This window comes from Filicampus tigris, chromosome 20 (assembly GCF_054856515.1).
Source record: "Filicampus tigris isolate MCC_2025a chromosome 20, RoL_Ftig_1.0, whole genome shotgun sequence".
NCBI classification, from domain to species: Eukaryota; Metazoa; Chordata; class Actinopteri; order Syngnathiformes; family Syngnathidae; genus Filicampus; species Filicampus tigris.
In genome coordinates, this window is record NC_141236.1 from 7,068,748 (window position 1) to 7,095,822 (window position 27,075).

Sequence of the window (27,075 nt, forward strand, 5' to 3'; positions counted from 1 at the left end):
TGTCCATTTCTTCCTGCCAATTTATTGTTTGATTGGTTCGTTTCCTGATGCTAGCCCTTGCGTTTCCCCTACCGGCCTGCGGGTGGCAGCATTTTGATAATTCATTGGCTGAGGAGCGTTCGGTAACTATGGAAACGCGTGGCTCACCGAGACCGCAGGTATGTCTTGAGAGAGTGAAAATATTTTTTATTTTATCAATAATGTAAGAAAAAGTATATTATCATGAGTCTCAACCCCATTAAATTTGTAGAAGAGGTTACAAGTGCCTTGTCACAGTTGGTGAAGGTCGGCTAGACTTTAGTATAAAGTGTTTGTTAGCATGACGATTTAATGTTAGCATGATGTCTTAACTCATTAATTACCGACAGAAAAGGATTCTTTCAGCCAAATTTGTTTCTGCTCTTGCGCTGCTGAGTTCCTCTTGCTAGAATGTTGTAGCATTTTTGGGCGCAACTTCTTGGTAATATTTTGTTGAAATTGATATTCTCTTTCATAAGTTATACTTGATTGAAACAATTCACGTGTAAACATTCTATATTCATAAAGCTATATCGTATTTTAGGCCAAGTATATAACATTCGGGTATCATGGATAACTAGAGGGAGGCTTAATCACTGAATGACTCGTCTAAAAAGCTGTGGTTTGCAGTCATGTTTACACAAAGTGCGTAATATTTCCTTTTTTTTTTTTTTTTTTTTCTCATGTAGTCCTTCACAAACCGTGTGCAATCATGTCGAGGCTCACTGGAGGCCCAATTATGCTGGCTGTGGACAGCAGGAGATTGAGGAGGATCATTGCTGAAAATCCAAGCTGGTCCTTGGGCCTTGTGCCGTTTTTATCCACTCTCTGCCTAGAATGTATCGTGAGAAACTTTGAGGGTATGTCATTATTTTTAAAAGCATCTTTCATATGCTATTACATGGGTTATAAAGTCACCAACTTAAAGCTCCATCTGTGTCAGAAACCCCAATCTATGAGGAGCTTACGCCCAGCCAAAGAGATTTTGTGCAGGAGAGACTGTCACCCTCTCTGCCACTTCCTGTGACCGCCAACTTGGTTGATGATGGCGTCTACTGGCGGCGGTGCTGTGAGCAACGGTGGGTCATTTGTGACGTGTCTCACTACAACCACAGCTGGAAGCGAATGTTTTTCGAGAGGCACCTGGAAAATATTCTTGAGCAATTTGTTCCGGAGACAACCCCCCTTAGGACCGTCACCGAGGAGATCCCACTGTGCGAGGCTTACGTGAGGAGGCTGGACATCTCCCAGATGTTGCCACCCATCAAGGAGGCCAAGGTCGGAAAGGGAGACAGCATGGACTGGCTGAGCGAAACCGACTCGGACGCAGCTCACATGGAACACTATGACTTCCGCAATCTCCTGAACAAGCTGAGCTGCCTGGAGGAGTTGCACTTGACTTACTGGGTCAAACAGTGCGGGATGAACTTTGAATGGAAGATGTTTGAGATGGCTGAACGAGACTGCGAGACTCTTGCTATGGCCCTTGAATCCTGCAAGACGTTGAAGGTACAGTAATTAGAAATTCTCCGCACCCCTTAAATGACAGTTGCATTTTTGTGATGTAACCCAATAATTGAATGGTTTTTTTTTCTTAGTTTGAATTTGGTGTTTAGACATTTACCAATACCTACGTAGTACTGTACCTAGGACAATGCAACAAGAGTTAGAGATTTAAAAGCAAAGAAAATAAAACAGCTAAAAGTGCATACACCATTTACTATTTTGAAGATTTTAAGATTTTGCGTTGGCATACCCCAAATCTAATAATACATTTAATATGCCCTGTTGGCCGTTTGAAAATACTCCTAATATTTCTGCAGGTGCTACGACTCTACGAAAGTCACATTGATGATCAAAAGTGCAAGTTGCTGTCCAAGCACCTAGTGGGCCACCCCTCGCTGAGAGAGCTCAACCTTTCCCACAATGTGATTGGAGATAAAGGGGCAAAGGCGGTGGGCAAGCTGCTCAACAGCAGCAAACTGGAGATCCTCAACTTGAGCGACAACATTATTCGAGACGTGGGAGCCAACGCCATTGCTGAAGCCTTGTTCAATAACTGCACCCTTTTGTCCCTCAACCTAAGAATCAACCGTGTGACCGACGAGGGGGGGCAACCCATTGCCAAGGCCTTACTGAACAACAGCACCTTGCTTCATCTGCACTTGGGGGCCAACCTTGTGACTGGGCCCACTGCCATAGCGCTGTCAGAAGTGCTGGCTAAAAATCAAACGCTGAAGACCATCAACCTCTCCTGCAACAAACTGGGTGTGGTGAGTGTGGCACATGTCTTTTTCCACTTTGCAACTAAACGAGAAAGCCGCCAACCCGACATTGCTCTAAACAACTGTTATACTCGGGTAACGACCAATTCAGGCTCAGCTTGTGAATGGCACATGACCAAATTCAGAAAACAGGTGAGCCATGTTCAACTGTGATGTCATTTTCATTCGACAGCAAGTGGCAAAATGGCCGCCCCCTGAGATGGATAAAAACAGGCGGATTTTACTGCTTCATTCATATTCCACAAATACAATATCAATCAGAATGTTTAGACTAGTGCAAAGGACATATTGTAATGATTTTTTTTTTTTTAAGAACACTTTCCCCTAATCACACTACTTTTGTTTCCGTTGTCTGAATGCGAGCAGGATGGAGGCAAAGCTCTGGAGGAGGCCATCGCTGAAAACAGCTGCTTAACAGAATGCGACGTCAGTCTGACAGATATTGATGAGGAGAGCGCCTCGATCATCAACCAGGTGGTTTCCACCAACAAGAGTGCCTCCAACGCCAGCCAGGTGGTTTGCACCAACGAGAGTTTAGAGCAACAACAAGGTGACGAGGTGCAAGCGCAAGATGATGAGGTACAACCACAGGATGGCGAAGCGCAACCCCAAGACGACGAGGCACAATCCCAAGACGACGAGGTAGAAGAACAAGACGACGAGGTAGAAGAACAAGACGACGAGGTACCGTAGACGTCCGCCATGTAAAGCCTCTTTTCTTCTCTTAAACCACTAAACTGCTGTGTTTTTTCTTTTTGCATCAACAGGCGACCACTTCCACCAGCAGTGCCTGATGTTTTTAGGTAGATGTGCTTCATTTTATTGAATATTTTTGATGCAGTATATTGTTGATAATTAGCCAACAAAATAAATCCAAGTGTAGAAAATACTATATAAATAAACTTCATTAACAGGTTGATAAACCACAAATGTTTTCTTGCAAGCTAAATGGCAAAGAGTAGTCAAGCCATAATAGTAATTTAACTGTCTTCAGAGGGAGACAACTGAGCAAAGCATCAAAATAACTATTTGAAATGTCTTCCCATACATTCATACTGGACGTTCAGTCAAATCACAAGTTGCCCTCACTGAATCATAAAACAGTTTGACTCCATTCAAACCAAAGATACTGAATCTAGTATTGTCATTTACAAAAACAAAACAACACCGTCCCACCAAGGATAATTCCAACCATACAACTGGAAAGCTGACTTTATTAAAGCACAGTTTGCAATATGGCTTTTTAAACAACACCATTACTTTTGGCAGTGTGTCATTTTATCAATAGATCAAATCTATCATCAATACATTGGTCATTTCGGGGCTTTCAACAAAACCGTTGTCATACAGCCTCTTTTAAGTGATGCCTTCATTTTGGTCCAGTTGTCGCATTGGCCCCACCCCTCTGATTTATGCACAGTTTGAGCCTGACAGTCTCCAGAGTCGAGTATTACATAGAAAAGACAAACTGCCGTGAAGGCTGGACAATAACAATCAAATTGAGTTATGACATAGTAAAGGGTTCAGTGCATTTGCAAACAGTCATATTGATATCGCTTTGCAGTCTTTTATGAACGGTTCTGGTCTGCTAGATATTTTGGTACCTGTAGCTTTTTGCAGTTGGATGCATGGCTGTATATTTCTTGCAACACTGGCTGCACAAAAACGAGTCCAAATACTTTTATATGGCGTCTTTATGTGTAAAAATGCAAGCATATAGTTAGATTAAAGCAGAAATGTTTCTGGACGACACAAACACACCCCAACGTGTTGTAGAAAGTCATCCCAGAAGAGTGGAAACAGTTATAGCTGCAAAAAACGAATAACAATACAAAATCAAATGGTTCAAACAAGGAAACTACAAATGTACCAGTCGATGTTACTACTTATTTACATCCCCCGTCTGGTCTTACGACCAAGTGCTAATAATACCTTCAAATAATTCCGAAATCATGCATAAAATTGGATTTGCTACACTATAATGCAAGTAATTAACAAAAAAAAAAACAAATGCCACTTTTGCAAATGATGTAGCGTTTGTCATTTCCCCACACAGTTTTGTGAAAATAAGTTCAACCCACATGCTCAAAAGTGGCTATATTGCTACATCAAATCTAATTATGGTAGCTATATACAGGGTGTCCCAAATTTTTTTTAATTTTTTTTTTTAGGATTATTAATTCCCTACCTAAAACATTTCATGTGTTGTGCAACCTCACAGACTTACAGACTTATCTAACCGAACTTCATCTTCACCCTGAGAGCCATGTCTTACTTCATATCTGTTTGAAAAGTTGTGGCACTCGTGATTTTCATGACCATTCCCTTTGGAACTCGCGAGCGAACTCGCCCTGACATCCGCATCGCAGCCCTCAGTTCTTGAAAGCCATCTTCTCGTATTATTACATGTGACACTATCAGTAGTGAGTGCAGGGCCCCTGCCTATTTTCAGCGTCTTTGAGAGCAAGCTCTCTGCCTGTCTCTCTGATATGCATCAGCAGCTGCAGCAGCATCCAGCAACGCCACAGCTCCATTACACCATCAGGAAGACAGAAAAACGTTTTGTTGTGTTCGAAACAATAAAAAGAGGACGTGCACATAGACACACACAAGTGTAAACTTGATTTAGAGGAAAGAGGGCAAAATGTTGGTAATAATTCAATTGCGAGGCACTTAAATCAAGAGGTAGGCTGAATTAAAAAAGAATATATATTGCTATTAAGTGTTAGTCAACATTTAACTAGTTGATAGAGCTCTGGTATTGCAAGGATTTAATAGTGTGTCATTATTGGCATTTATACAAAATTTACAGCTAGTGTGAAAGCCTTGCAGAAATGAGTGTAGTGCTTGTGTCCTTTAGCGCTCCTCTGCTGAATTATTAATAATGCGTGTTGCTATATTTACCAAGCCAGGAAGTGTAATGTCATCGCAACCCAGCCATTTCTGCTAATGGGATATTTCTGCAACGCTATCAGGCATTAGGAAACGTTTTGATGTTGCGCCCGCTTTGTCATTCCAGCATGAAATGTGTTTCCCTTTGCCAATTCAAGTCAAATGAGTGATTTTTCTCTGAATTCTCAGGCATCCGTTCTCTGATCAAGTGGAACCTCTACGTCGTACGTTACGGAATTTGTTTTCGATATAGTCAACGATATTTAAAAATAATTCATTGTTAACTGGATTTTACTGTGGTTAACTTCGTTTTACTCGTCGACAGTTAACACTGACAAGCGAGTAGCTTTCGCATTACAATTGTCAGTCATCCGTAAAGTTAAGACATTTCTGTTCATATGTTTTAATATCAAGGGTGGGTAACTTATTTTTACATATGTGTGACGGTTAAGTTGAAATGTTGCTTAAAACATGCCTATTAAGTGACTCCCAACCAGTGTTGCAGCACATTGATGTGCTAAGAAAGATTATCTAATTATACTTAATTGGTCCGAAAAAAAAAGATAATTTATTCACATTTTAGTGTGTATATATACGTTCATAACATTTTTTTGTGGTGTGCTGTGAAATTTTTGTTGTACCTTGGCTCAATAATGGTTGGGAAACAGTGGCCTATACTATATTTATTTAAATGCTTTATGATGACAACAAATCCAGAATCCCTGTTTTATAAATGCTATTCATTTGACGAATACGTCAGCCGTAGAGCATTTAGGACTGCATGTTTTTTATTTTTTTTTATTCATTCTTGTTTTGACAGCACAGTAGATGCCTTACCTGACAAAATACCTTCTTAAGCCACAGTATATGAACCAACATTGTTTTTTTTTGTTTTTTTTAGCGTAATCTGTCCGAGGGTTATAGTGAAGTCTCCACGCAAGAGCCGTTTCTGTGCAGTGAGCGATGGTTGTGATTGAGGCAGCCTTCGTTGTTGTGCACGATGAGCACGGGAAAGTAGAGAGCGTCCTGGTACGCCGGAGGGCTCTCCTCGCCGCTCTGCTGGCCCGATAGGCAGCGCGTGCTTTCCGTGGGGCGGCTCGGGGGTTCGTTCAGACTCCCGCCGCTCCTCCAGAGGCAGCTCCGCCTGGAGCCATATAGCCGGCCTAGCGAGAAGCGGCTAGCGCTGAAGGGCATGCGCGGGCTCGCCGTGTTGCAGATGCTCAGGGCGCTGCGAGAAAAGATGGAGGAGCTGCTGATGGCGCGGTGGCAGCGCTGGCAGTTCTGCCTGTAGCTGCCGTAGCGGAGACAAGCAGAGTAGTTCTGGTTGGTCTGGTTCTGGGCCAGGTCCATGAGGACCGCCTCGGAGTAGCTGGGCACAAGTTGCTGGTTGGAGCGGATGTGCCACTCCAGCTCCGTGCTGTCGATGGTGTTGACCCGCGGGATGTGCCTGCAATAAGGGCGCTCCTCTGAAGGCGTCAGCGGCACGTAGTCGAAACCGAAAAGCTTCTCCACGTGGTAGTGGACACAGGCGGTTCGGAATTCGCTCAGCACCCGTAAAGGCCAGGAGAGCGTCAAAGCAGCCGCCGTCCAGAAAGCGGAATGCGACGCGTACCAGGGAAGGTGATTTGGATCAGCGAAGGCAATCATGTATTCCTTAAAGTCGACATTCTTCAGGTGCATCCCCTCGCGGGCCTCCATGTAGTCATCCAGACCCTCGTTCTCTGTGAAGAACCTGGCCCGCTGCGTCAAGTACGAGTTCTCCGACTCCACGTTGGCGAAGCTGAAGCACTTTGTGAACCTCAGCTTGGTAATGGCGACGCACTCCAGGCCCTGCAGGTGCTTTGAGATGTCCTTCACCCCGCAGTTCCCGTAGTCAAATTCCGCTTCGGCCACGTGCGTGTTGACCCTCTCGTGGTAGACCTGAGTGCTGGTGTAGGCGTCTCCGTTCCGGTATCGCGTCACCTGCCGCGTCCTCCTCACATAGTGGTAGCTGATGGCCTTCCACCAGATGCACGGCGTGGCCTGCCTCATCCTCTGGACTCGCTCGGCCACGTTGTCCGCGTCCACTTTGTACTGCATCTCATTCCTGGTGTAGCAGTGCCAGCACTCCACAAGGTAGACCACGTAGAGCATGACCAGGAAGGCCAGGGGGATGTAGATGTAGCCGTTGGAGCAGGGACTGTCGTGGTACATCATGGATTTACCCTTGTAGGCGCTGTCGAAGGAGAGGCGCGTGACGGTGGTCACCTGGCACCAGGCCATGGCACCCACGCAGCCGTACATGAGCACGGAGAGCAGCAGGCATTTCCAGTGTGTCTCCTGACACAAGGACTTCAGCAGGGACTGTTTCTGAGGCCGTAGCTGCACACAAGAGGAGACGACCACGGTCAGGCGATGACATTTCTTATCTTGTATGCTGCTTGTATCAATGTCTATTTTTTTTTGGGGGGTGAATACAATTCAGGAATTAGGACAGCGTAACCGACAGTACAACTCTGATTCCTAAACTAACCTCAAATACGCCTCGAGAGTCTTGGCGTTCATACCATCAGCAAATGTTGTGAGATTACATCTTATCTTTTTTGGTTATTATTATATAATTGTATTATTTTTGTGATGCCGTGACAGAAGCGTACCAGACTACGGAGAAAAGTGTAAGCAGAACTACAGAGCCACAGTGACGTTATGAAGATTGACTTTTTGCGGCACGACCACAGAAGAGAACTTAGTTATAGTAAAGACGAAGTGCAAAGATAAAATCTAATAATAATCATTCGTTCATTTTATTTAGTGATTATCCTTATTAAGGTCGAGGGCTCGGGGGCAAAAGGCAGTGTGCACCCTGGACTGGTTACCAGCCAATCACCGGACACATGCCGGGCCAACCTGTGGACAAAAAATAATTTAACCTAACTTGCAAGTTTGGGGAATGTGGGAGGAATGTGAAAATCAATGTTTTTTTTGTTTGGTTTTTTTGTGTATATGTGCCCTGCCCTATTTTTTGTTATTATATCATCAAGGTGTGGTAAGGGTAATGTCCTTAAACGAATAAGATACTAATCTATAATAAAAACCTAGGATGATGCATATCAAAAAACTGCAACCAGGAAATTGAACACAAAGGCAAGCATTAAAAATGTACACACCCATGACAATACAAAGTAAAAAAAAAAAAGTAGCTGTGACATAGTTGGAGAAGATATCTCTTTGAAGCTAAAAATGGCTCAAAATCAGAGACTTGTGCATATGAAATATTTAGCCAAATATTCAGCGTTGTAAGTGCTTTTTCATAGTTTATGCATGAGCGGTCGCACATGTCACAGTCTGTGCATATTACAATGCAGAGACAAGCCCATGATGAAGTCGTATTGGTGCTCAAGTACAATGCGTGTCTGTCTGGCTTTGCATGTTCTATGAAGTCAATGCGCATGCTAGTTCAAGTCCATATTCAATGCCAAGCCGTTGATGGGGGGCAGAGTGGCCGTGTAGCATAAAGCTGGTGGCGTCCTTCATCACCTCGGGGAAGAGCGAGCCCCGTGCCTGGATCATGAGTTAGTCACGCTTTTTTGGGAAGGCTGCCACGCAAACCTGGCGAGGATTCAAAAGTCCCAGTAAGGCCGGATTATTGCCATATTCATTCAACACTAAACAGCAGGCTGGGAATAAAGTGGAAAGAAGCCGTTTATGATTTTAAAATGTTTAAAATCATTTTATCAAAAGGTTATTTAGTGTCTGGATCTTCTCCATAGGTCAAGCCCTTCATCGGAGTGGACACGACAGACAGCATCACTGCATTGATGTATTGACTCCAACATGTCAGCTGCACTTCAAGTGACAGGCGAGCATCAATAATACATGTGCATACTTAATGCTTCTCACTTCCACCTTGGTCATATGGTTGCACACCGCATAGTGAGGATTAACTTTGAAGTTCCCCATTGAGACAATGAGCCCACTCCATTTGCTTACCGGTATCCGTGCATGTTCTGCAAGTACAATCAATACATGACAATATGGCTCATGTTACTCTTTACTGCCTCGATTGAAGCAGTGGGAAAAATAATACGTTGATGCCACTGAGTATATTCATATCAATGGCAGCAGACTATATCAGACCTCCAGGTAGGGGGAAGTGGTTAAATTATACAAAATCAAAAGTTGTTTTTTTTTTGTTGTTTTTTTAATAATATTTTTATCCACAACAAGCGATTTGACAAAACAAGTCAGACACGATTATTAAACATACCGGGTACATTTGCAGAGTAAACATTTGGTCTTAGGTTTTCATCATATAATGTGTAGTGTCATGTACCGGTAGTTAAGATTAACATATCGCTGAATTATCACCTCGTATAAAAAAAATGTATATCTGCTTGCTAAGTAAGTCATAGTGTCATGTTTAAGTGAAGGACATTTGCTTATTAAATGCTCACGTGTGCCCAAAATGTCCACCCTCTCATCAACTGCATTGTCAGCAAGCTCACATATTTTACAGTTTGCATATATATTGTCTGCTGGCAGTTAATTTATTTTAAAAAATTAAATCAAATTTAAGAACAGAGCTTGACCAATATGCATGTCTTATAGCATCTTACTACAATGAATTTGAAGTTGACTGGTACAATTTTGGGCGGGGGTTGAATGGGAACATTCCCCGTGATATTGACTCACCTATGGAAAATGTAGTCTCCAATGAACCTTTTTTTATTATCAGTTTACAAAAAGACGATTTGGCTTGAAATGTATAATATCGGCTGCGTGATTTTTTTTGTTTTTTCCAAAAGGTACATGATGTCCCCCTCAAAACCTTACAATGGCGGACTATCCGCGTCACGCCTTTGACTAAGTGCCGCTCTCACACTCACACTCATAGACACTTTGTCTTGACATAATAAGACCAGTTACGTTATATAAAAAGCCTCTTGTGTAATGGATATGTCGAGGTTACAAGTTGGACTGAGCCATCATTCTATATTTGATTAACTTTAACCCGTTTCTGTTCAACTGTGCTGTTGGATGAATACAACATCCTCTGGATACAGAATCTTTTTTTTTTTTTGTAGGTAAATAGGGGGGTGGGGAGACAGCACAGTGTTTAGTACGTCTGCCAAAAATTTTGGACCATCACTCTAATATTGGCTACAGTATTAATTACTGTACTGCATATTGTCAATTATATCCATAGATCCCTTTTCTGGGTCGCTGTTGGTGTAGTGGTACACACGCCTGAGTTGTGTGCGGCCGGCGTGGGATCGGTTCCCACTCAGTGTCTGTGTGTGTGCCCTGCGACTGGCTGGCGACTATAGTTCAGGGTGTAGTCCGCCTTTCGCCCATAGTCAACTGGGATAGGCACCAGCACCTCCACGCGACCCTGTACAGGATGAGTGGTGTAGAAGATGACATGACATCCCTTTTCTGTACTGCTCATCCTTATTAGGATCGTAGGTGAGCTGGAGCCCGGACAAAAGCACAGTCTCATAACGGCAGTTTATTATGCTATTTTCATAATTTTATATTTATTAGCACGGTTGAGAATTTGTTAAATGAACACGTCTTAGTGAACAGTATATTGAATACCATTGAAAGCACTGTAATATTATGTTTAGTTCGTACATAAACCTGTGCTTGAATAGTAAGTAAAGTAAAAAAAACAACAACGTAATGATTACATTAAAAATGTATTTCACATAGAAGTAAAAAAAAGTGTACCTAAATATTTTTTAAAAAAATTAAAGTTCAAAATGATGAAATATCAAATGCATTGAATTTAAAAGTTAAATACAACTGAACTGTACTTAGGTAGTGATTGTTGTTCTTGCCCACTTGAGAATCACGAGTATAGTATTTCAAAACCGCAAGAGATCCCTGAACCCTCTTATGGTGGGATGCTGTTAAAATTTACTAGTGATCAAAAATAAACCACTTAGTTCTCCACAATCTGATTATTGTGATCAGATTATGAGGAACACAACAATCAATCCAATTCCAGGCGTAAAAATATATGTGGCACAAAACAATGTTTTTCCACTTGATTGCGTTGCATTTATGGCCTTCTAATCTTTTTCATACAAGTACCTACTATAAAAAACGACATTTTGAGGTTATGGATGCTGCAATGAAATGGTTTATAAAATACTGTAGGACGTTGTCACGTGGCACACGAACGCATGCTCAGTTGCTGCTGTTTTTAACTAGAATGGGGGGGGGGGGGCGGGGGCGCCATTGTGCCACCATGCCCTCGAACCTGCAAGAGTTCCCAGAACCCTATTTTGGACACCAATGATATTCAATTTCGCTAGTGATTAAAAATATACCACAATCTGATTATTTTCATCAGAGTGTGTGGAGCAGCATGATCACTCCAATTACAGGCTTAAATTCCCGCCCCATTCGTAACCAAACAAACACGACTAACCCCCGCACCTTACCTCAAGTCTGGGACTGTCCGGCTCCGGTTCCTCTTCAGGGGCGACGGTGCAGGTGCTGCTTTCACTGGCCGCCGCGGCCGATGCTGGGGACATGATGACAAAAGAAGTCGGGCATGGAGCTCCAGTTGTGATGGGACGAAGGGGGTGTGGGCGCTGTTGCCAAAAACCTAAACACATGAGGACGCCACCCGACAAAGTGGTCCAGCCAGGGGAAGCCCGAGGCTAAACTGAAACATCTTCCAGGTGGGCAGGGAAGATGAAACCCGTGGCGGGGGATTGAGACCGAGTTACGCGACGCCGAGACGAGAGCACATCAAGGGATGCTGGGAAACGACAAAGGCGGTGGTCGGACCAGCTTCCCGTTCCCAGTTGTGGCCGTGAAGGGGGACAAAGAAAGCGGGCACGTGTGTGCTGACATCTCCACGCCACCCAACAACAACGATGCGCGTGCACGTCTCACGAGCGCGTGGGGGCGGAGCTGCCATCGCGGAAGCGAAGCCCCCCACGCCCCCTTGTTTGGCACCATCTCACCTGTAAGTACCATGCACCTTTCAATGGTCTTGGTCTAAATGCAAAAAAAATAAATGACAAAAGAAAATTGTCCACCTCCATATCTGACAATCTGAAAAATAGTCGGACGTCATACATGTACACTCGTGTGTGTGTGCGCGCGCACACCATCATGGCAAGTGCATAGTGCAGTTTTAACATTACTCCTATTTTGTTTTTGGTCGTATTTTCTTAATGACCACAACATTCTTGCATGCATTCCCTGCATGTTATTTTTGACAGATAATTTTCATGTCTTTACATTCAAGGTTGCAATGTGTTATCTTGAGTATAATTTACATGGCAAATTCTGTTTGTATTCAATTGAACATTACAACATAGGAAGCTCCAGTCCACACAGATCTGTAGTATTTAAATAAAATAAAATAGACATTTATGTTTATAAAAATGGAGTTTAGTGTCTGGGCGTTTCCCATGGTGGTTTGGTAACAGAATGTTCCATGATTCTGACAGCCTGGATAAAAAAGCTGTACAGAACCCTGTGGTTCTGGCCCTGATGCAGCTGGACATTTTACCTTATGGCATGAGGGCAAACAGATTGTGTGAGGGGTGCGAGGGGCCGTTTATCAGTATAATGATGGTGGGGTGGGAACAAGATAAATGTTTGGCGGCCTTGTTGCTGATGCTGAGTTATGCAAGTAAAACAATAATATCAAAGGTGTAGGCTTTATATCTGTAGCACCTTCTTTGGTGTGAACACAGGATGGACTCTTGGCATAAACGGAAATAAGGCAGCATAACTGTGGATAAAAACAGATGGCGGCTGTTGGCAACAATAGTGTTTCCTGTCTGACAGTCAATATTTTGGATAAATCTGGCTCCCTTAGTATGGCTGTGTAAGTGAGCCCTCTAAAGGCCAAACCACAATAAGCATTTTGAAGCGAGAACAGGAAATAAGTGGAAGAAGTTGTTATTCCTGAGCCTTTTAGAGAGAAGTGTGCAATTAAACAGATTTCAAAATGGCTTTGGCAAAACTGAAAAGTAACATAGAATTATAGTAACAATCTAAATTTGTAATATAAACAGTAATTGGAGTATGCATTGTCCTCGATACTTTTTTTTTATTGAAGGGGAAGATCTTTATTTGAAGAAACACATTTTGCAACATTAAACACTTACTGGTTTGAGGTTTCAACACTTTAGTTCATATGTAGCTATGTGCTTTGGCAAGTACTGTTGTTTTGGTTATCATCTGCATTAGCAACAAAGTAAGGAGTCAAATGTCAACTCAATGTGGGAACGATAGATTCTATGATAATTACACTTGAAAGCATAAATTGCGTGGAACAGACTGCGACATGATGCTCATTACTCAGATTTGTACAAGACAGAATCTGTGCAATCAAGGTCTAATTTAAGTTGAGGATGATATAATTTCACTGTAATTTTATAGCTGTGTGAAAACCTTTCGACTTTTGGCCTGTTTTGAAGACAATTATTTTCTTGGAGCTGTAATGAAGTGACATTTTCAATCGAAGTTAGATTTTTTTTCACAATTATTTGCTTAAATTGCTTAATTTATGACTTGGAATATCGTAAACACAAAATGTATAATGAATTGGAATAACCTAATATACGAATCTAACCTGAAACCAGAAACAAACTCATTTTACTCATCGCAATTTAACTCTTCACTTCTACTTTTACCAATTGTTTATTTTGTTTTTTTAAATTAACACGTGTCTTGCATGCTTTGACCACCTCTGGGGATAAAAGTAGCATTAGACATAGCAAGGTGCAAAGTAGCGTGACTCGCTGTTTCTGGTTATAGTGCGCATGCGCAGTTGTCCTAATTCCGTTTTTTTCTTGCTGTCGTCTCGCACCGGGGATTCCCCGCGTGACAAAAACAGCTCAGCTCTTCACATGTCAGCTCTTCCCCTTCTCGCCTTGCATTGCTCATATGCTCCCCGCCCGGTGGAGCTCGCCCCGCTACCGGATATCTCGACGACAGACAACCCGCTTCGCTCTCCACTCTCGTCCGTAATGAGCGTCGAAACTTTCACAGACGCCAGCACAACACGTCACAACCGAGTAACCGTCGCCTTTGAGCAACGTCTTTAGGCGTCCAGTGGCATGAAAGGCACCAGTTCTCGTCCTCGGCTCTTTCCAGCAGCGGCGGTCTCTTCGTCCTCGGAGTCCCGGTCTCCGGCGGCGACAATCGCCACCAGCCATTGAATTGTACCCGGAGATTAGTCGGGGCAAGCCGCGGAGACCCACAATGGCGAGCGGCGACTATCGCAAAGATGATTTTCTGGAGGAGAGTCGTGTGGACTCGGGCATTAACTCTTACTGCTCCATACTCAAGTCGGAGGAGCGCAGCACCGAGCTCAGCGGGCCGAGCGACAAGTGTTCAGCCGTGGATGAGCGCTTGGATTCGGCTTACGCGTCGTCGTCGCTGACGGTGGAGAGCCTGGCAGAAATAGTGGAAGGCTTCACCTTTGACACCGAGGAGGCACCAGAGACCAGCTCTGCACTTTGTGAACAGGAGGAGAACATTATCACGTCCATTACGGAAGATGGAGATACGTAAGTTGACGTTTAAAAACAAAAGTTCACTGGCGACACTAACTTTTTCGCTTTAAAATGTTTTGACGCAGTACACACAAAACACTTAAATGTTCGGAACACATTTGCTCCTTTTTTTACATTAACAACAGTAACTCAAACACATGCAGATGACAATTGTACGTGTATGAAAATAATACACCCCCATCTCCTCGTATTGGTCTAATTTTTTTCAACAGTGTACGATTGTTTTCTAAACGCAACCTTAACCCTAATATGCAAATCATGTCATACCATTGCAGGTAGATCATAGCACTAAAGGCTTCTTTATACTCCCGCAGGCGACGTCCGCGCGCACGTCACTGCGGCAAAGGCCAATCACCAATCATCCAATCATAGGATGCACCTTGACTCTAGACGGCGCAATTCTACGGTGTCCTGTGACTTTTTAACAATTGATCAGTATTGGGTTCATCATTGCGCACTTATGCTTGAGGATCGATTGTAACTTCTGTTTTTACTGCGTCTAAACAAAAACAGCAATGTCTTAACTTGCATTGTTAAGCTTATAATTTGCAACAGTGCTTTTGCATGACACTGATGCCATCGTGTGTGTGCAAGGAGAACCCCAGTCGCAGATGCACTTTAAGATTTTTACTAAGCGAAATAGTCACAGACTAAAATACAAAATGAAAACACTGGCAAGGAGCTGCTGTGTCATAACCAGCCAGCCTGACTCCATATAAGGCCACACCCCTTGAAGGCACACATTCAACACACAAATACTGCATTTTGTATGCATGTTTTTTGAAAATAGTCATTTTCTATATTAAAAACAACAATGGTGGTGTTTTTTTGTGGGACAGGGATGGAAAAGTAGCATTTCAATCAATTTCAATGGGAAACGGATTTGGCTGATTTCACTGTATAGTATTATTTTAACATTTACCTCTTATGATGTATCAGACGCCTCTTATTTTAAAATATATCAGCAAGCACGTATGCAAAAAAAGTCCATTTGAGTTTGCCTGTGATGCTGGTATTGTAGGGGGATTTCATCTATTTATTGGACTTGTCATGCATACAGACAGACTGCTATGGGGCTCTTGAGTGAGAAAACAGAAGTGAAAGAGAGAGGCCTGGACTTCCCCACGCGGCACGGACAAAGCATGCGCTGTGAGGGCGGCGTAGCTGTTTTTTTTTTGTTTTGTTTTTTTTTTAATCCAAGAAACTTGTTAATCAGGAATCAGGATAGCACAATACTGGTTCTGTATTTTTCCTTTTTTTGGGAGGGTACGATTTATCGGTAGATGTTGTCATTCTGTTTTTTGCCACCCTACAAGACGTAGGCTTGTTTTGAATGTCCATTTGCCACTCAGCACCTTTTTAATTTTTGATAACATTTCACGAAAGCCTCGTGTGCATGCCATCCATCAGTTGTGCCGTGTCACCAGTCGGTCTCGATTGACGTTGCAGACTCTGTACTCCAGCAGTCAATGTAGCTGCAGAATTATTGCTGTGCGTCTGACCTCGTTTTGTTTCCGCCTAAAGCTCGTCAGTTATGATGCCACGCGGTTTCACTCATATGCGTAGTGTCAATATTTGCGAGGGGAAGGAGACGCGTGAAGCGCACAAATGCGCTGCAGCTCACATAAAAAGCCATGCAGACCAGTTTTCCTCTGTGGGATTTTTTTTTCCCTTTTCTTATTCATCCAATGCTGACTCAAATCAGGAAGTCATGTCTTTATGCAGACATTTGCTCGCATGGCTGACCCACTCGTCTGCGGTCTTTTCAATGTGATGCTTTAGCCATGTATTTGGCGTACTTTGTGAAACGCGTCGGATGTGGAAGAAAATCGAGCAAACTATTGCTACCCTAACAATGTTATGTTATGTTATATATCATACATTATGAGCTAAAGCTTTTTAACTCATTCACCGCCATTGATGGCTTTACGTGTCTTTTTCCCAGTGCAGCCATTCAATCCCAGGAAGTTATTTATATTTTTTATCAATTTTGTTCAAACGTTAGGGTAAAAGATGGTCTCAAAATGTCTGGCAGTGAATGAGTTCAAAGCACTTGTTGTTATTCGGCAGTTCTTTTTGAATTTGGCCGTGCAGCATTGCTCAACTGAAATTAAATAAAACAAGAGTCGCAAGGCTGCAGATTGGCTTGCTGTGTTGCAAGCATTGTAAAAGTTTTAGCTCATGGATGTTTTGCAGAAAAATATTTTTACACGCGTGGGTCACAACACAAGTCTTTTTGTGAAGTCTAAGTTAAGGTCTAATGCTTGGTTCCATTTCCTGTCTTTTGCACACAACAACGCAACATTTAATTTGCTACAACTTCCCTTTCAGGGTTTGAGGTTATACCGTGTTTATTTTTTGCCATTAAATGTTACTTTTCCCTCCTTTGTACTGAAAAATGTTTGCTGTTTGTTAAGTGTTGGTGAGTAAATTTGTCAACTTATTTGTCTCTGCTGTGATTTTTTTTTTTCTTTTTTTTTTTTTGGGGGGGCTACTTGTGTAGAATCCTGCACCTGGCCATCATCCACGAGGACACGTTCATTGCAAAACAGTTGATCCAACTATTCCCAAAAGAAGTCCTGGACATCCAGAACTATTTGTATCAGGTTAGTTGTTTTCACGTCTTTACTTAGCATTAACGCTTAGAAGCTTCCAGTGAGTGGCTGCTGTGTTAGCATGTGGATTGTGGAAGTTTTTTTTTTTTCTTTTTTTTAAACTATATACTTCCAGAGAACTATTGTTCCTCTTTTATACGCAGTCTGGACCAGCCTCCCTCTGGGACGTCACTGTAGGTGGTTCCAGTGTTGGCTCACAAGTGACTTTCAGTGGAAACTCCCGTGCTCTTCCTGAGTAGAAAAAGAACCGTGGCAAGCTGCGCGGTGAATTGTTACGGTACTACAAGATGTCAGGTTCTTGCCTGTAGTTCAAGCCAAAGTGAAAATGGAGCAAAGTGACACAACTTGTCAGTGGAAACCTCAGAAGAGGCGAAGTTCATACTCAGCAATGACTCACTTAGCCCTCTTCTCTTACCTCAGTCCACTTTGCTTGCCTAATTTCCTATTGGTAGTCATTTGGAGACATTCTAACATTTGCACACAGAAGAAAAAAAACAGCCTGCGTGTTTTTAAAAAATGTTTTTTTAAATAACCACCACCCACGCACGTTGCCTAGTTATGCTGTCTTAACCGCATGATCCTTCATGTTTTTCGATATTAGGTGCCCATTGTTTGCACACGTCTCTGCACCATTTCAAGATGAACACCACAAACTTTCTGTTCATGCGTTGGTCAAATGTTCTAATGTAGGAGTAAACAATTCATCACGTCAAAAGTGCCTTATTGGTTTTTGCAGAGTCCTTTGCATCTGGCCACCTACTTGAACCTGACAGAGGTGGTCAAGAGTCTCGTGGCCAAAAGCGTCAGCGTTGAGCTGCAGGACCGGGACGGAAACACAGCGCTGCACGTGGCCTGCCATCACGGCTTGACCGCGTGTGCCACGGAGATGACCAGCGAGATGTCCCCCGGCAAACTGGCGCTGGTCCTGGAAACCCAAAACTGGAGAGGTGAGGTGCAAACACTCAATTCCTGCAAGGCCTTGCCCCTCACACCTGCTGGTCGCTGTTTACTTTTTATTATTTTGGAAACCCACTAACATTAGATCTCATTAAATATCCACATCTCAAAACACAAAAATCCACTCGCAGGTCTTGCCTGTCTTCACTTGGCAGCGCTCAGCAGGCAACACCAGATTATGAAACTCTTGATGGCAAAAGGTGCAGACCTGAATATCAAGGTTAGTGTTACCACTGTCTTCTTGGTATGCTGTGTGTAGATCTATTTTAGGTTTTAGCGGTTTGGACAGTTTTGAGCCAAGTATCAGTCACCTATTATGTGCAGGTAATAAACTGTCAACTTTTTTTTTTTTTTCTCAGTTTAAATTGAAACTGATTATAATTCACAGAAAAGGGTAGTTGAATAAAGTTTGTGAGTTAATGTCTTAAAGCAGCACTGGGCAATAATTCGACTTTAATAAAAAAATGTTCACAACTCTTTTGATGAAACATTGACTTACAAGTAGTTGAATGGGACTTTTGTCAAACCGCTTTTGTCCACATGGCGCCGCCATAATCAACAAAACTGACATGACACAACGTTGCTTTAACATATAGTGGACCCCAACTATTGTAATGCTGATTGTGGTACGAGCTGGTCCCTGCAGTGCTGCACAACGCATGAGTCATAATTAGATCTTGGATCATTTTTGGGGGATCGCAGGGAGGGGAGCGTCGTCGTCAGCTTAGAAAGTACTCCAGACATTCCTCTTGTTGTACATCACTAGCTAATAATATCACATCAACAAATGTTGCTGGTGTTTGTTTGCAGCGTTTCGACCACTATTACATTTTCAAATGCTTTATTTACATATTTATCTATTCTTGATGCCCTCCTCCCGGTACAGGAGGGAACTAGCGGCAAAACGGCGCTCCATCTCGCGGTCGAGATTCACGACAGCACGTCGGTGAAGCTGCTGCTCAGCGGTGGGGCCAACGTGGACGCCGCCATGTTCAACGGCTGCACGCCGCTCCATCTCGCCGTGGGGCGGCAGGACACGGCCATCGCCAATCTGCTCTGCCAGTCCGGCGCCGACACCATGTTGCGCAACGTGGAGGACGAGACGGCGTTGGACCTGGCCGATGGCAACAATGATGTAAGCCGTCATAACGGCAACAAATGTCCAGTCGCACTACACTATTGCTGTAGCACTGCTTTGTGTCTTTCAGATTCTGGCTCTATTTCCATTTGATGACATTCAGATCTTGGGGAGATCAGTGGTGGGTGTGAACTTTTGAGCTACTGTGGAGAGCCGCATCACAGGCTCATGAAGATGAGTCGGGCTGACTGTACGTTGGCCACAACCTTTTATTAGCAAGACTGTTTTTGTACTAATTGTACACTTTGTGATTGAATCTGTATTTATATGTTCTATAGACAAACGCTTCAATTTTGCCTCCGGGATAAAAACACCATTCTGCTTAAGCAACTTTGACTTGAACACTGAAAAAAAAAAAAAACTTCAATCTGCTTGATACTCTGCTCTTCACTGTCACGTTTGCATCAGGACATACATTTAAAAAAATCGTAAAAGATCTACCTCTTTATCAACACTTTCAATAGCTAGTAATTAAAATTTCAAATAGCTTTTTCCCTGTTTCCTGAATTTCACCAGTGCGGAATTTGTTTGGCTGCTTTTTTCAAGCACAGCTTTTTTCTTATAAGACTGCATAATTCCACATGCAAGTGTAATCTGTGACATCAAATTGTTTGGAGTTTCTGCTTTACTCTTTGGTGTTAACTGCACTGGCCTGATTAGTTGATGGAAGTAATTTCATGTTCATGTATTTTGTAATAAAATGGATTAAAAGATAATTGCATCGTGTCCCTTTCGTGCAATGTGATTCTGTGACAACTGACTGTTTTAAAGGGGAAGTCAGCCCAACCATATTTTTTTCCAGAATATGTTATATGCAGGCCCACTAATATAAACACGGCATTCAGATTAATACTGCGTTTGTGGATTGTAAATCCACCTGTTTTTAGCTAGGTCAGGGGCTGCCATTTTGTTTCTTCTGTCAACTAAAAATGACATCACAACTGCTCAGGGCTCAGTTTCAGAAAACGGGAGCCCTGAGCAACTTCAATGTCATATTCTGAGATAGCTAAAAGTGGGTGCATTTTTCTTCTTAACATTCAACAACTGCAATATTAATCAGAATGCCGTACTTCAACTAGTGGGGCTGCATAGAACATTCTGAAAAAGAGTTTGGGTTGACTTCCACTTTAAAGACTAATTACCTGTGATGCTGCGCAATAAAATCTTAAGATCTCACCAAACTTTATTTCATAACATTTGGCCATGCAGTACCATGATATTATGAGCTATAATTATGTCCGGTGGAGAGAAGTCTATAGACTTGTATACACACCACTAAAGTTGTGCGTTTACAAGTTTTACATGCACATTTTTCCCTACCAATTAACATGACTCAAATGTGCCTGTTAAAAATGAACTTGGCCACTGAGGACAAATTTTGCCCACCACGGCACTTGCGCATTATCAAACATGACGTCAGCCTTGAGCAGCGACGCTGCAATGACTCCTCCACGACGGCAGGAGGCGCTAGGTAAACGTAATTTTATCCGCACTCCTTGTTGAGAAGAGGAGTCAACACATCGTTTTTTAAGTTGAAGCTAGCAGGCTAAAGGCAGCTAGTCTCCGAGAAAACAAAATTTCAAACGCTATCTGCGTCTTCCCGACGGACTGATTTTATGCTCCGTTTCAGCGTTTGAGTGTGGGCGCTGCGCCAGCTGTCGGGAGGAAAATGTCATCTTTTTCACAAAGGTAATGTAGATCATTTTTAGCAAACGTTTAATTCAGCTCGGACCGGTCACCGATACGAAGTTGAGCCCAAGTCCGTCTCCGTTGACGAGCTAAATAAAATACACATTCTTTTGGCCCATTGTTAACTTGTTGTATTTGTCATTGTCATGTGTGAATTTCCACTGCTGTCTCATTTGCAATGATGTGAAGATAAAGCATTCCTTTTGAGATGCCAGTAAAAACAGTACTGTATACGTTATTTTTAACATTTGATATTGATGTGATATGTTGGTGCTTGAATTTTGCAACAATGTTGAAAGTACAATGTCAGAAACCCAGTATTTCCACACTTGACTTAGAACATCCTTCACCGTATGTCAAAGGGATGTGTTGTGTGTTCTGATACATTGCCTTCATTGAAAAGGAGCCAGTAAGTCTAGAGTTTTAAAAATTTTCTTTTCATAAGACACGAAAGCAGGTCCCACAGACCCGAACCCCATCCAAGGCTTAAACAGGTACCCTTCACAGGCAGTTCAGGCTTGTAACTTGCTGGCCAACGTGTGCACAGCATTCCTGCATGCAATTGACTGCTTGTTCAGGTCCAGGTCTTGCTGCAGTGGGCTCCTGGCAGTCCAGGCCACAGCCCAGTCGAGCACAAAGACGCACCTTGTGAGTCAGACACGACGACCTCACCCCGAATGGGATCCGATCCCTCTGCCACGGAGGCAAAGGGGCACACCTTCTACATTCATGTGCAGTGAGCTCGGGTGTCATCACTGATGCGCTTGGCTCGTCTGTGTCACCTAGTCTGAAGTTAATAATGCGAAATGGAAATGATATTTCTATTTCAGATTTAAAAGATGTATATAATTTAACGCAACTTTATTTATAGAGCACAACCATTGCTGCATACAAAGTCATGGAGCAAAACATCGAACATGCAGTGTTGTATCACATCCAAGTTGAAATCTCCATTTTTAATGTGAATTTATTTCTGGCTCCATTTTAAAGATAACAATTTTCACTGAGTGTATTCTGTTTTAATGGCTATTAAATTAACTAAAAATAACTTCCTTCCGAAGGGAGAAAATTGTCACATTGATTGCATAGGCAGGTATGATTTTAAATGTAATTTTTTGGTATTGCTGCACACCCGCAGCAACAGAGGAAGGAAGGTCTGCTGTTTGTTTAATCTTGCACTCAAATACTCATATTTAAAAAAAAAACAAAAAACTAATACCTAAACTAATAAAATTACATGAAAACGAATTAAAAAAAAAAACGTACAAACTTGCGCTAAAAAAACAAATTCAAGCTAATTGAATTAAAAAAAAAAAGTCAAAACAAAATAAAAACTAACTCTTATTAAAAATCCCAAAATATAACCCTGATTCAGATTCACGGTCACAGTTTTTCCTCTGCGGAGTCTGTTCTGTCACGTCGCAGCAGTACGCCGATGCATGATTGGTGGAAAACAAGGAAGTATGAGAAGCAATTTTTGTGGACGAACGACACTGGCCGTGTCAATTGTTAGCTTATGTCGCTGCACTCTACCGCCTCTCGGCTACAACTCATCCGCAACTTATCGATAATGGATTGATGGATAGATCTTTGAGGAACCACTGTTGTGATTGATCTTCCCCATTTTCTTTTGTGATTGCCTCACAGGGTTTGTCCTGCATTGGTGTTGCTTCTCTTCCCATCTGCCATCGCCGCGCAAGAAGAATCGACGCTTTTGAATGACTGGCGTGATGTGTGGCTGTTTCGCTTCCTGGTCAACCTGCTGGGATACTCGACCATAATTATCCCTGGCTACCTCCTGATCCGCTACTTCAGGCGCACCAATTACTTGGACACGGGTGCGGCTCTTTGTCTGGTTTTCTGTGATCGCTCTCAGCTTTGAGTCGACACCTCATGCTGTTCTTGACTTTCTTTTCTTCTCTTTTTTTCCAGGTAGCGGCTTCTTCTATCCGGTCATCAAGGCCTGTGTGTTTGGAACTGAAGCAAAGTCGTGCCTTCTGGATGACGTGTCCGTCACATCCAGGAAGGAGGGTGATTCGGGCTCATCGCTGCGACAGGTGGTTCGTTTAATCTTCTGTGCTGCTGGACTTCAGGTGAGGATCCTCCCATTAAATACACAAGAAGCTTTAAAAAAGAGCCGGTTATGATCCTGGAATTCTTATCCTTCTATTTGCATAGAAACAGGGAGGATTGTTTAATGTTTGTTTTAAGAGTGATCTTAGTAAAATATTAGAAGCGTTTCTCAGTATGGTGCGCCACTGCAAACTGCAACCACAATGATAAACAGTTTGTTAATGAAATGGTTGTTAGTGCCAATTAGAACGAGTCTGAGAAAGACGTTGCAATTCTTTTTATTTTTTTATGAAATTGTGAATTATGAATGATCAGTCCCTCACAAAAATTAAATCTTAATTTCCGTAAGACATTTTGAACAATTCTGTTCTTCTTTGGTGAAGACCTTTTTGTTTTCTCAGTGCAAAAAGTTCTTGAACCCAATAAATATTTGCCAGAAAATTTTGCTTGATTTGTTGGTGAAACAAGGTTCAACTGAGAGGTGCCACCTTAACTGCAACAGATGAACAAATTGTTTGTAGTCAATAATTAATTGAAATTGGGGAAGGGAAATCCACGGCACACCTAAATACTGGTCTTGTAATTTAATATGCAATTTTTTTTTTCAATGTCCTCTTCTTCCCATGCTTCCCATGTGTTTTTGTTTTAAACAATTTCATCTATATTACAAAAAACAATATCAGACTTATTTTACATAAATGTTGGGCTTATGCTAAAAATAAAAGCAAATGAACCGTGAATTAATCTGAAAGGCTTTTGACAGTCTTTGAAGCATTTACAACATCACAAAATTCTTATAAATCAGTCAATCAGATTACACCAATAATTTTTCATGTTTCATGATATGTAAACATGTGGACTGCGCTTCCTAAGCACCGGACATATCTAGAAATTATATGAATAAAAATTTTTTATTTTCTTTTTTTTTTTCCCCCCAAAGTCGCAGCCTTTGTGATTAGAAAATTTGCCTTCCACTACATTGCGGTGTCGATTTTGAACTCGATTCACTGTTCCCACCCACCTTGCGCTCACTGTGCCGTTTTGGTGTGCCAGGCGTCGTACCTGACATGGGGGCTCTTGCAGGAGCGGGTCATGACCCGTTCCTACAGCGCCTCGACTCCAGAGGAGGAGGGCGAGCGCTTCAAGGACTCTCAGTTTTTGGTCTTCATGAACCGGATTTTGGCCCTGACCGTGTCGGGCCTGTGGTGCCTGCTGTTCAAGCAGCCGCGTCACGGCACGCCCATGTACAAGTACTCGTTCGCCTCGCTCTCCAACATCATGAGCAGCTGGTGCCAGTACGAAGCGCTCAAGTACATCAGCTTCCCCACTCAGGTCCTGGCCAAGGCCTCCAAGGTCATTCCCGTCATGCTCATGGGTAAGATCATTTCCCAGAAGAGCTACGAGTACTGGGAGTACTTGACGGCCGCGCTTATTTCCGTGGGCGTCAGCATGTTCCTGCTGACCAGCACGGAGGACAAGCACCCGTCCACCGTCACCACTTTAAGCGGCGTGGTCATCCTGGGGGGCTACATCGTCTTCGACAGCTTCACCTCCAACTGGCAGGACAACCTGTTCAAGCACAAGATGTCGTCGGTCCAAATGATGTTCGGGGTCAACCTGTTCTCTTGCCTCTTCACGGTGGGCTCGCTGCTGGAGCAGGGCGCCTTGTTCGACTCGGTGGCGTTCATGGCGCGCCACTCGGAGTTCGCCTTCCACGCCGTGCTGCTGTCGGTTTGCTCGGCGTGCGGCCAGCTCTTCATCTTCTACACCATCAACCAGTTCGGCGCCGCCGCCTTCACCATCATCATGACGCTGCGGCAGGCCATCGCCATCCTCCTCTCCTGTTTTCTTTACGGCCACGCCATCACGCCGGTGGGCGGCGTGGGCGTCGCCGTGGTGTTCCTGGCCCTCTTTTTGCGAGTGTACGCCCGGAGCCGGGTGAAGCCGGGCCGGCGGCAGGCGCAGCCGATGGCGCAGAAGGTGTAGCGTTTGCGCCGAACTGGGGACTGAGACCACGTTTTCTGTGGTGCTTTTTTTTGTAACAGCTCACATCCATTGTTTTTGTGTCCGTTAGGTACCCAAAGGGATTATTTTCTTTGTTTTGCGCCTCCGAGCGGTTCATGAGATTTTAAGATGATTCACGACCCGCCTCTTTCCAGTCACAAGATGTTCTTCTCCCTTAACTCCCTCAGTGCCAGACCATTTCAAACACTCTTTTACCCTAACGTTTGAAAAAAAAAAAATAGAAATAAATTCCTGCTGAATTAGCTGGACTGTGAAAAGACTGAATGAGTCTGACTGATTGAATGAGTTAATTGAGACTAACTCTGAAACAAAGACGGTCAATATCATGAAATCCAATGGCTTTCTGTCACAGTCGCCAAATGTGCTTTCCATGTGGAGAGCGAGTGGCCTTTTGTACTATGGAACTGCACATGTCGCTTGAAGAACACACCACACCTGAACCCGATTGACGCTTTCTTACGGGTCTAAATACACCCGCATAGTCAAGTGCGGTATTGTTTTGCTCTTGTTTTCGGAGCCTAATATTCATCCATGTGTGCAAACTACATGGTACAATTGTGGGCCCTTGCTGTGACCAAAAGAGATACTGCAAAGGAGTTCTGTATGCGCAGCATTATTTTTAAGACACTTTTTAAAATCGCCTTCCTATTTAGCATCAACTCTGAATTATATGAATATGTCTTTAACGTTGTTTGTATCCGCCGTGTCTGTTGCACTGCATCCTGTGTTCGATCGACCTCTCCAATGTTAATGAGTGTGGACAACCCTCATAAACACGTTCAAGGGGTAGTACAGTGTAACTTCTGTTACATATGGTAAGTGGATTGACTGATAATAAAATACTTATTAATATATAATGGTTTTCTTCTTTTATAAGGAACGGGGTTTTAAGCCTCATGCATATTAAGATGCCGTGTATCGGGAATTGATGTTGCAGTATAAATAAGGAAGCGCAGCGTGGATAAGACAGGACAACTGCAAGGCTTTTTCGACACTGAGAAATGAATTGTTCTGAATTGAAAATCTTTGATTCCGTTTGTTGAGATTGTATTGACTCATTAACCAGGAAAATACTTTTCAGAAGGAAAGTTCCTATTCAAAAATGTTTTGGATGTTTTTTTTATTTTTTGTATTTCGGCAGTAAGTTAAAAATGACCGGCAATTTTGATGTTAGGCTAAAATTTTTTGATTACTTAAAGATTTTTTGATTACTTAAAGTGGAAGTCAACGCATACATTTTTTTTCAAGGATATGTTCTATCCAAGCCCACTAATTGAAACACAGAATTCTGATAAATATTGCGTTTGTGGAGTATACATTTAAGCAGCAAAATCCGCTCGTTTTTAGCCATCATCTCTGGGGGAAGCCATTTTGTCCTCTGTCGAAGACATCACAACTGCTCACAACGACCGATCACGGCTCAGATTCAGAAAACAGGTCAGCCGTGATTGGTGGTTGTGAGCAGTTGTGATGTCATTTTCAGAAGACAAAATGGTCGCCCTCAGAGATGGCTAAAAACTAGTGCATTTTGCTGCTTAACTTCTATTCCACAAAAATTTATCAGAATGCCATGTTTCAACTCATGGGCCTGCTGGGAACATATTCTTGAAAAAAAAAAAATGGTTGTGTTGACTTCCACTTTAACTCACCAGTGAAGAAGGTGCAATAAAATCTTGCCTATAGGGCGCCACATGACTGTAAATACGGTTGGCAGCCGATACTGCAGATATAAATATTTGCCGTTGCGGATAGCTGCAGCTCTCGGAGAGTTGGAGAAAAAAAAAAACTGTTAACTTGATAAGGGTGTGAACGACATAACAACAGTTGCATCAGTAGCAGTAACTGTGAAATTG

At 42.8% G+C, this 27,075-nt stretch overlaps 4 protein-coding genes across 9 annotated transcripts; 3 read left to right on the forward strand and 1 right to left on the reverse strand.

The window, feature by feature from the left end:
* Window positions 1-15: 15 nt before the first annotated feature.
* drc5 (dynein regulatory complex subunit 5) lies at window positions 16-12,705 on the forward strand. Of its 5 annotated transcripts, none has more exons than XR_015083998.1 (8): window positions 16-158; window positions 708-878; window positions 962-1,527; window positions 1,842-2,291; window positions 2,670-2,987; window positions 3,071-3,106; window positions 8,945-9,033; window positions 11,867-12,705. XR_015083998.1 is itself a non-coding variant. In XM_086019378.1 (6 exons), exons 1-5 carry the CDS (start codon window positions 731-733, stop codon window positions 3,095-3,097), a joined length of 1,509 nt encoding a protein of 502 aa, XP_085875504.1. In that variant the 5' UTR covers window positions 169-730; the 3' UTR covers window positions 3,098-3,106; window positions 11,867-12,704. The 5 variants fall into 5 exon arrangements, 2 of the variants coding, with proteins under 2 accessions (XP_085875504.1, XP_085875503.1); XR_015083999.1 differs by lacking the exon at window positions 16-158 and adding an exon at window positions 169-460 and having other exon boundaries at window positions 11,867-12,704; XR_015084000.1 differs by lacking the exon at window positions 16-158 and having other exon boundaries at window positions 169-878; window positions 8,945-9,052.
* tmem151ba (transmembrane protein 151Ba) lies at window positions 3,500-12,140 on the reverse strand. Of its 2 annotated transcripts, none has more exons than XM_086019375.1 (2): window positions 11,624-12,140; window positions 3,500-7,556 (listed from the first exon to the last, which is right to left on the reverse strand). In XM_086019375.1, exons 1-2 carry the CDS (start codon window positions 11,798-11,800, stop codon window positions 6,114-6,116), a joined length of 1,620 nt encoding a protein of 539 aa, XP_085875501.1. In that variant the 5' UTR covers window positions 11,801-12,140; the 3' UTR covers window positions 3,500-6,113. The 2 variants fall into 2 exon arrangements, with proteins under 2 accessions (XP_085875501.1, XP_085875502.1); XM_086019376.1 differs by lacking the exon at window positions 11,624-12,140 and adding an exon at window positions 9,867-10,114.
* A 1,210-nt stretch (window positions 12,706-13,915) lies between the features above and the next one.
* On the forward strand, window positions 13,916-20,151 carry nfkbie (nuclear factor of kappa light polypeptide gene enhancer in B-cells inhibitor, epsilon). Its single transcript, XM_086019383.1, has 6 exons — window positions 13,916-14,719; window positions 17,229-17,331; window positions 18,077-18,287; window positions 18,429-18,517; window positions 19,184-19,432; window positions 19,506-20,151. Exons 1-6 carry the CDS (start codon window positions 14,412-14,414, stop codon window positions 19,572-19,574), a joined length of 1,029 nt encoding a protein of 342 aa, XP_085875509.1. The 5' UTR covers window positions 13,916-14,411; the 3' UTR covers window positions 19,575-20,151.
* A 764-nt stretch (window positions 20,152-20,915) lies between these two features.
* On the forward strand, window positions 20,916-26,327 carry slc35b2 (solute carrier family 35 member B2). Its single transcript, XM_086019857.1, has 4 exons — window positions 20,916-21,124; window positions 22,772-22,962; window positions 23,057-23,217; window positions 24,251-26,327. The coding sequence occupies exons 1-4, from the start codon at window positions 21,105-21,107 to the stop codon at window positions 25,181-25,183; spliced, it is 1,305 nt and encodes a 434-aa protein (XP_085875983.1). The 5' UTR covers window positions 20,916-21,104; the 3' UTR covers window positions 25,184-26,327.
* Window positions 26,328-27,075: the final 748 nt, after the last annotated feature.